The sequence below is a fragment of the Argentina silus genome (assembly GCF_951799395.1).
Source record: "Argentina silus genome assembly, contig: scaffold_395, whole genome shotgun sequence".
NCBI classification, from domain to species: Eukaryota; Metazoa; Chordata; class Actinopteri; order Argentiniformes; family Argentinidae; genus Argentina; species Argentina silus.
Genome location: NW_028153147.1, coordinates 7501 through 17500, shown reverse-complemented (window position 1 = coordinate 17500; position 10000 = coordinate 7501). Strand labels below are relative to the sequence as shown.

Below are 10000 nucleotides of genomic sequence, written 5' to 3'. Positions count from 1 at the left end.
ATATTATATATTATATAATATAATATATATATGGGTCAGATTTCATACAGTATTGCAATAGCTAAAATAATCTAAGGTGTCATAACCACATTTGCAAACTGTTCACGGACGCAATATGTTTTTTCTGTAAAGTCACTTTCGTTATCTGTTATAATTGCCCAATAAATACATGCATAGATATAACATTCACCCGCCACAATAGGATAATGACTTCAGTGACAGACGGGACACGACAAAACTGCGTTGAACCAGTTTCTCTTGAGGGCTTATGGCTGGCGTAGGTTTCACTCCTTGTCTTGCACAAGTGACTATATCTGTGCACAGATAAAAGAGAGAGAGAAGGGGGTGTGTGTGTGAGAGAGAGAGACAGAGAGAACGACAGACAGACAGATCAAGAGAGAGAGAGAGAGAGAGAGAGAGAGAGAGAGAGAGGACGAGAGAGAGAGAGCATGCGCCGGAGGGGTTTGTCGAAGAATCAAGTCAATAGAATGTTGAGCTGCTGGCTGGGTTCTGGAACCACGCTGACGTCACCGCCCTACACCGAGCCCCGCTCGGAGCCCAGTTTAGTAGTCAGAGACAGACGGAGGGGCGACGTAGTAACGACGAACACAACTGCAATGAACTTCTCGGTGTAACGCGGGTTGTTTTCTGGCTCTCCTTGGCTAAGGAAAGAGGGGAAACTACAAACAAAAATAATTTGTCTTCTTTTTCTTTTTTTCTTGTTGCTTTTTTCTTCTACTTATTTTCTACAGAATAGCACGAATCCGACGGACGTTTTGGAGAGAATTTGGGTTTGTACTTTTAACGCGAACTATGTCGTCAGCGGCTGTCGCTGCCTCCAGAAGGCAGTCGTGTTATTTGTGTGACCTGCCCCGCATGCCCTGGGCTATGATCTGGGATTTTACCGAGCCGGTATGTCGGGGATGTGTCAACTACGAGGGCGCAGATCGGATAGAGTTCGTTATCGAGACCGCCCGCCAGCTGAAGCGGGCTCACGGCTTCCAGGAAGGCCGGTCTCCGGGACCAGGGAAGCCGCAGCAGCAGCAGCAACACCCGGGGAAGGACCTCCAGTCTCACAACCACTCGGCCGGAGACCCCGGGTCCCGTCCGCCGCAGCCCCTGGACCGCTACCCGCTCTCAGACCGGCCGCCGCGGCTCGGAGGACCGGAGTACGGCCAGGGGAGGCAAGCGAACGGTATCCCGGTTCCAAACGGATTTCCAAAACCCGACGACCCGCCGGAGCTGAACCGTCAGAGCCCCAATCCCCGCAGGACTAGCGCGGTGCCTCCCAACCTGGTGCCTTTGGTTAACGGGAACATGTCCTCGGTACACGCGCTCAACGGCCGGTCCTCGATGCAGGCTATGCAGGGCGCGCTGACGGCGGCTGGCCCCGGCGGGGAGCACGGTAAACGGTGTGAGGACATGAAGGACAAGCACCGGGCGGACAGCATGGCGGACATGGCGGAGAGCCACAAGCGCGCGGAGGAGTGGATGGGCAAAGGGAAGACGGTGCGCGACCTGATGGCGCTGCACACGTTCGACAACCGGTTCAAGAAGGACCACGCGGCGATGCAGAGGGTGATGAGCTACGAGACGAGCGCTACTTCCTCAAAACCCGGTAGGATTTATAGATTTACAAATATATAGATTCATATTTTTTATTTTCTCCTTCTTCTAAACTGGAATATTCGGGGTATTCGTTCTAGAACGTGAAAACGGGAACCGTACACGGGGTTGCGAATGTGATTAGTCAGCAACTTTTACGCACACACGCGCGCACGGTGTTTGACGCGCGCGCGTTTCGGCTGAATGCTCCGTTTTGCATCGTGTTTACATTTATGACGTTTCAGGTCTGCAGGTTGTTGTTGTTGTTGTGCACGTGTTTTCCAACTAGGAATGATATATATGTTTTTAAACCAACAACAACAACAACAGCCATGCACGACAAACAGCATGTAGAGAATTTTCCACCGTTTGGTTATTTTATGATGCCTGTGGCTCTGCGGTTGTGGGGCTGTGTGTGTGTGTGTGTGTGTGTGCGTATATGTGTTAACCCTCTCCCCCCTCCTCCCCCACAGACAGGGGGAAGCACCCCCGCAGCATGAAGAGGAAGGCGTCCCCGGAGCCCGATGGCGAGGGATCCGCCCCCAAGATGAACGGCCTGGGCAGCGATGGCGTGCAGCCCCCCTGGCTCCCGTCCCCGTCGGAGGTCCTGAAGATGCCCCCCACCTCCCTGCCCGGCTTCTCCTCCTCCGCCCCCCCCTCCTCCACCATCTCCCCGCACTCCCGCACCACACCACCGGAGGGCACCGCTGCCCAGCAGCAGCAGCACAACGGACAGTCCCCCATGGCGGCCCTCATCCTGGCCGCCGACAACGCCGGCAGCACGGGCTCGCCCAAGGACGCCAACCAGGTGCACTCGACCACGGCGCCCGGCCGCCGTAACTCCGGGAGCCCCCTGTCCCCCTCCTCGGCCAATCAGAGGAGACTCACCCAGAGGGAGGTCCTCGGAGGGGGAGGGGCTAACGCCACCACGGCCACCCCCCACGTTCAGGGGGGCATGGACCCCCACGGCGGCGCCCCCCCCCCACAGAGCATTCCGGACTCGTCGGTGCCCCCAGGGAGCGTGCCCCTCTGCTGCACGCTGTGCCATGAGCGCCTGGAGGACACACACTTCGTCCAGTGTCCCTCGGTCCCCTCCCACAAGTTCTGCTTCCCGTGCTCCAGGGAGAGCATCAAGCAGCAGGGCGCCACGGGGGAGGTGTACTGCCCCAGCGGGGACAAGTGCCCCCTGGTGGGCTCCAACGTGCCCTGGGCCTTCATGCAGGGGGAGATCGCCACCATACTGGCCGGGGACGTCAAAGTAAAAAAGGAGAGGGACCCTTGATTATGGTGGTTGTCATGTCAGCGGCCGCTTTCTCTCTTTTTTTTAAATTGTAAACACAACAACAACAACAACATCATCAACATCAACAGAGACAGAGATAATAGACAAACAGGAAACAGGACTTCTTTACAGAATTACAACCCGAATCTACAGGGCAGACCTGCGTCCTGAATCTACAGGGCAGACCTGCGTCCTGAATCTACAGGGCAGACCTGCGTCCTGAATCTACAGGGCAGACCTGCGTCCTGAATCTACAGGGCAGACCTGCGTCCTGAATCTACAGGGCAGACCTGCGGACATGTTGTACATATGTGGACAGAGAGGACGTGTTGTGCTGTAGAATTTGATTTTTTTTGATTATTTCTTTTTGTTCTTCTTGTTTTTTTTTTGTTTTTTTTTCAATACATTGTGTTTCTATATTTTTTTTTTTTTGAAAGATAAAGGTATGTACTCATTATCACCATAACAACAGACTACTCCCCCCCCCCCCTCCATCTCGTCAGTTGTTCTGGCTGTGATGTCTGTGTCCCTGCAGGGAAGGTAGAATGTTACTCTAGCAGCACTTTGGCAAATACTGAAATCCGCTTTTAGCTGTACCTGTATGCACTTGTTTAAAACAACAAAAAAAAAGAACTTGCCAAATACAATTTCTGACCTTGTAATAATAACTGGCCCGTGTGTGTGTGTGTGTGTGTCCATGCGGCTAGGGAAGTGTGTGTGTTCACAGAGTGACTCACTGAGGCGGTGATGCAACACCTTCCACAAGAACAAAATGGTATCCGTGCAGGCAGGGGGGGAGGACGGGGGGGAGGACGGGAGGGAGGGAGAGAGTAGAGCGAGAGAGAGAGAGAGAGGAAGGGAGGGGGAGGTTTTTCCTTCCTGAAGTAAACATTTTTGTTGCGTCTGCCACCTTCAAAAATCCCCCAGCGAGGACATTTCTTGATACTTGGTTTCCTTCGGTTGCAGACGATCATAAACAAAACAAGCCTGTTTGTCTGTTGGTTAGCCGCTGCGGCGTGTGTGTTACTGCATATCTGTGTCCCCGCGTGTGACCACCCTGGTGTTAGCTTAGCATAGGGGACAACAGCGCGTGGCTCCTTGTACTGTCCCTAACGCTCCACGTTCAAGACTTCCCCCACACAGAGGTGTTTAATTCACTGAGGTTGGTCCTTGACTCTCCTACGGAGGTTTGGATTTAATATTCTGTCTTCGCAGGGGAGGCTGGAGGAGGTAGAAATCGGAGGACGGGGCTCATTGTAATGCACGGGACGGAATGAGGTGTGTTTGAAACCATTCCTCATTCCGTTCCATGCGTTACAATGAGCCCCGTCCTCCGATTTCTACCTCCACCAGCCTCCCCTGGTGATGTGAGCCTTTAAGTTAGGAAAGAGGCGAAACGGTTTATTTGCTGTTTGCATACATCTTATTGTACTTTATTTGTTATTAGAAATAAAATATGTTTTAAAGTCATGCAATTCAATTAGAGAGGAACATGAGTCCAGAAAGCTTTAAACAAAATCTAATCTACTCTCTCACATTGCGTTGGCATAGCGACAACAACAACAACAACAACAACAACACTGTGACCAAAACAGAACTGGAAGGATGTGATGTCATGACGAATGACCACATTGTTGAACGGGGACCACGTGGCCGCCGGTTGACGGTCAGGTCGTCCCTCGTGATGTCGTCAGAGAGACGACGCCTAAAGGCTTCCAGTACGTGACCCGAGGCTCTAGAACACATTCTTCAGATGCCGGGTGAGCCAGCAGCTCCTTGGCAGCCGGGTGAACCAGTTGTGTGACCTGGTTGTGGATTCAGACACGGTGTGATCGTCTCATTCCTCTGCCGTGGCACCGCTGGCCACGCCTGCCTGGTTAACTCTTCATCTTTATTACCGACAGCACATGGATACATTTGTAGCCCAATATATCAATTCATTTCCCTCCCGTTAATGTTATTGACGACCGTTTTTTTTTTTAAATAAATAAAATAATAATAATAATAATAATTATCTTTGTTGTTGGACACGGGTGTACTGAGGCGCCCCGTAGCCGTTGCTCAGACACGTGGACGTTTGACGTTATTGTGTGTCATGGAAGCGACTCAGCGAGTCGGGAGCTCTGAACCGCTGGGAGAATATCTCCCTCTTACAAAACAGGACATAAAAGCCTCGCTCGGTCACGTGTCGCCCTGGGTGGAATTCCTGAGTCACCCTCCCCCCCCCCCCCCTCTCGTCTGTGCAGCCCGGGCCTGCGGTGTAATAACACGCCTTGCGCTGTTCAAGGTTGATCACACAGCGACGGGATGAATGGAGTCTTGTGTTTCTGCTGCGCTCGAGCCTTGCACGGCTCTCTCCCCCCCTCCCTCCCTCCCTCCCTCCGTCCCCCGCCTGTCCCCCCTCCTCCCCGCCTCGCCTCACCGACAGTCAGAGCGGAGGAGAGGAGAGGAGAGGAGAGGAGAGGAGAGGAGAGGAGAGTTAACTGTTTCCTGACCCCCTCAGATGACAACACGCTGCACGGTTTGTCATTTCAACGGAGAGACCGACGGAACCGGACTCGGGCTTCGCCGGACATCATCCCGTCACGTCCGCCAATCATCCGTGTCCTTCCTGATGTAGGATTCATGAATGTTTTTAACATAATTCCAATATTAGCTGACTGTTGATTTTTTTTTTTTTCTTTTTTTTTTTCTTCTTCTTCTTCTTCTCTCCTGCGTTTGTGTTGACGGTCTGGTCGTGGGGTGGGGTGGTCTGGTCGTGGGGTGGGGTGGTCGTGGGGTGGGGCGGTCTGGTCGTGGGGTGGTCTGGTCGTGGGGTGGGGTGGTCTTCACTACCGTCTGCACTTTGTTGGTACTTTCTGTTCTTTCTGTTCTGTGGACTTTTTTTCCTCCTGCATAATAAAGTTATGTAACTGATACAGTGATTCACTGCCTGCTGTGGAACTTACAGTAAACACAGGAAAGACACGTTTTCAGCTTTTTTATTTTGTTTTTACATTTTCTTTTGAATGGATTGGTTTGATTTGTTTGATGATAACAAGGACCAGATGGTCATACCTGGCCAGGGCTCAGTCTCTCTCTCTCTCTCTCTCTCTCCCCCTCCCTCTCTCCCCTCCCCCCCTCCCCTCTCTCCCCCTCCCTCTCTCTCTCTCTGCTGAGGATTCCAGGCCAGTCAGATCATTCCTTTCCTCTGTCATTGTAACTCAACCCCCCGAGGGCCACAGAGTCCGTCGGCCCAGAGTAATGGGTTTGTTCAAATTACGTGGCAGTGGCAGTGCCTCAAGCACACACACACACACACACACACACACACACACACACACACACACACACACACACACACCACAGCGTCTCAAACACACACAGACAGAAAGGACTCAGCTTTGTTTGCTCAGCTGTCTCTCTCTCTCCCTCCCTCTCTCTCTCCCCCTCCCTCTCTCTCTCCCCCCTCCCTCCCTCTCTCTCTCCCCCCTCCCTCCCTCTCTCTCTCCCCCCTCCCTCTCTCTCTCCCTCTCTCTCTCTCCCCCTCCCTCTCTCTCCCCCCTCCCTCCCTCTCTCTCTCCCTCCCTCCCTCTCTCTCCCCCTCCCTCCCTCCCACCCTAACTCATGATGGAGTGAGGGAAGGAAATGTTAGATGAAGCGGTGGATCGTAGGATAACAAACACAGCAGGAGGGAAAGGGGAACACAAGGCGGCCATCTTGAATGGGGAACTGATTAAACCCTGGCAACACAGATTCACTGCCTCGGGTCAACGTAACCTACTCCTGTGTTTAACTCATTCAGTGCCGAGGGAGGGGGAGGGGGAGGGACCTACTCCTGTGATTAACTCATTCAGTGCCGAGGGTGAATAAAGTCGCCCCAGTTGTCAACATTCCAGAGTGCCAAGGGGTGACTTTATTCACTAAAAATGCAGAAATGATGATGCTTCATTTTGTAGCCAATCAGAGTGTTGTTGCTAGGTAAACACCACATAGAACACTTGGTACTCTGGGTGGTGAGGGTTCTGGAACTCTTTGGCAGTTGGTGATTTAAACTACCTGCATACACGACCTTTGTCAATAAAGTTCCTCATTGAATTACCAGGTAATGTAAACACAGTATTCACCCAATATGACTGAATGAAACGACACAGACTTCGTGAGAAAAATCTAATCAAACTTTATTTGTCATGTAAACAGAATACAGCTGTAGACGGTGCAATGAAATGCTTAGGGCAAGCTAGCTGTTCAACAGTGCAACAAGTAATAATATTAATAATAAAAGCAATAACATAAGGTTGTGAAGGTATTAAGCAGCAGTAACACAGTAAGTGATGTTGTTTACAAATCGCGTGGTCTTGCTAATGGCAAATTCATGAATAATATCACAGCACGGTATGAGTCACTGGGGTTTGTGGTGATTCTGTATATCATCTTAGGGCTGATGTTGTTCCAGAAAGAGTACTGTCTCTGAGTACTGAGTACTGTCTCTGAGTACTGAGTACTGTCTCTGAGTACTGTCTCTGAGTACTGAGTACTGTCTCTGAGTACTGAGTACTGTCTCTGAGTACTGTCTCTGAGTACTGAGTACTGTCTCTGAGTACTGTCTCTGAGTACTGAGTACTGTCTCTGAGTACTGTCTCTGCCTGCTCCATGTCTTTAGTTTGTTAGTGGGGGGAGTAAAGGTCTTGGCTGTCAGTGAGAAACTTTCCTTTAAGCAACTCCCCTCTCTCCCCCCGCCTCAGCCTTCTCTCCCCCACCTGTAGCTGTAACCTAACTGTAAACTATTTTTAATCTTCGCCACGTCAAAACACATGTACCGTGTACAAGTTATATGGGCCTGGGCGGATTATAGCCCTGGTCGGCTGTAACTCTCCTGGAAGCCCTCACCCCTGGCCTGTATTTATACCTCGGAAATGTCAGGACCTGGCTGTCAAAGCAGGCTGAAATGGAAGGACAGACAGCGGCCTCTCGGTTCTTCCCCTGACCCGTTTAGGCCCAAACTCACTGGCCCATTTAGGACCGAATCACTGACCCGTTTAGGCCAACCTCCCTGACCCTGAGTCACTGGCCCTGTTTAGGCCCTGAGTCACTGGCCCGTTTAGGCCCTGAGTCACTGGCCCTGTGGTTATTATTGTGTTCCACTTCAGGGTGGAGGCTGGTGAGGCGGTGTGTAAGGCTAGTGTGTGTGACTCCATGTTGTTGTGTAGTACCAAACCAAACCAAATCAAATCAAATTGTAATGGTCATTTACACAGTATAGCAGATACAGCGTACTGACATGTTTAAGTCAAGCAACGGCTCAACAACGCAACAATAACAACAACAACAACAACAACAGGGCTTGTCTTAGCCGTGCGTTAGCGCCGCGTGTTAGCCGTGCGTTAGCGCCGCGTGTTAGCCGTGCGTTAGTGCCGCGTGTTAGCCGTGCGTTAGCAGAGAGCTATGTGACAGACAGACTGACTGCTGACTGGAGGGGTCCAGGACCAAAGGCTGTTCAAAAGGACACACACACACACACACACACACACACACATATACACTCACCGAGCACTTTATTAACACCTGTACACCTTCTCATGGTGGAGGTGGTGGAATGGTGTGGGGAATGTTTTCTTGGAACACTTTGGGCCCGTTATTACCAATCAATCATCTCTTGAATGCCACAGGCTATTTGAGTATTGTTGCTGACCATGTGCATCCCTTCATGGCTACAACTGACCCATCTTCTAATGGCTCCTTCCAGCATGATAATGCACCATGTCACAAAGCAAAAGTCGTCTCAAACTGGTTTCATGAACATGACAATGAGTTCAGTGTTCTTCAGTGGCCTTCCCAGTCACCGGATCTGAATCCAATAGAACACCTTTGGGATGTGGTAGAATGGGAGATTCACAGCTTGAAAGTGCACCTGAAAAATCTGCAGGAATTGCGTGATGCAATCATGTCATCATGGACCAGAATCTCAAAAGAATGTTTCCAACATCTCGTAGAATCAACGCCACGAAGAATTGAGGCTGTTTTGAGGGCAAAGGGAGGCCCTACCCAGTATTAGTATAGTGTTCTAATAAAGTGTTAGGTGAGTGTATATACACACATACACACACACACACACACACACACATCTCTCACATACCTACACGTACACACACTTAGCTCCTGGCACACACACACACACACACACACACACACACACACACACACACACACACACCCTCCGTGACAAATGTCCTGGTCATGGCTGAGCTTGTTGCCCGTAAACAAAGGCTGTCCTCTCTCTCTCTCTCTCTCTCTCTCTCTCTCTCTCTCTCTGTCTCTCTCTCTCTCTGCCACGTCAGCCATTCCAGACCTCTGGTCCTCGGGGGGCTTTGTGGAAGTCCTGTGGGGGCTTCACCGGGCATGTTGGGGGGGGGGGGGGGGGGGGGGGGGAGCTGCCCCAGGAAAAGAAAAGAAAGAAAGAAAGAAAAAGAAGGAAAACAGAGAACGTGAAAGGCTGGGGGGAGGAGGAGTGTGTGTGTGTGTGTGTGTGTGTGTGTGTGCCAGTGTGCCTACATGTGCTAAGTGTGTGTGCACGTAGGTATGTGAGAGATGTGTGTGTGTGTGTGTGTGTAGGGGTCAAATCCAGCAGCTGCACTCTCTATAATTAAACAGAGAACAGGCAGGCTTCTCTGGCCATTAATCAGGGGTCTGCAGCAGCGATCAGCAGCCAACGCCGAGACAGGAACACACACACACACACACACACACACAGAAACACACACTCCTCTCCCCAACCACAAGCCTTTATCTGGTAAAGAGGTTCACAGTGGGAGGCCCAAATATAGCCATATGATCATCACACACACACACACTCTCTCTCTGAACATCTCAAGTATGTGTGTGTGTGTGTGTGTGCGTGCGTGCGTGCGTGTGTGCGTCTGTGTGTGTCATTGCCTGGTTACGTCTTCTGGAAATTAAACAGAGGGTAGGCCAATGTGGATGTTGCCACGTCAAAATGTCCTTCAGGGGGAAATGGCTACCGACTAAGTGTGTGTGTGTGTGTGTGTGTGTGTGTGTGCCGTCTAAATGTGTCCCATATTGGACTGTTTATGACATCACAGCATCAGGAAATTGCTGAATCGCACAGTGGGAAGT

The 10000-nt window shown here is 51.2% G+C and overlaps 1 protein-coding gene across 2 annotated transcripts in view; it reads left to right on the top strand.

The window, feature by feature from the left end:
• The window catches only part of LOC310824418 (interferon regulatory factor 2-binding protein 2-B-like), a 4217-nt gene extending 888 nt beyond the window's left edge, over window positions 1-3329 (top strand). For both annotated transcript variants that reach the window (XM_083697670.1, XM_083697671.1), the window contains exons 2-3: window positions 753-1618; window positions 2079-3329. In XM_083697670.1, coding sequence (XP_083553796.1) covers window positions 814-1618; window positions 2079-2887 — 1614 coding nt within the window. In that variant the 5' untranslated portion in view covers window positions 753-813 and the 3' untranslated portion in view covers window positions 2888-3329. The remainder of the gene's footprint in view (window positions 1-752; window positions 1619-2078) is intronic.
• Window positions 3330-10000: the final 6671 nt, after the last annotated feature.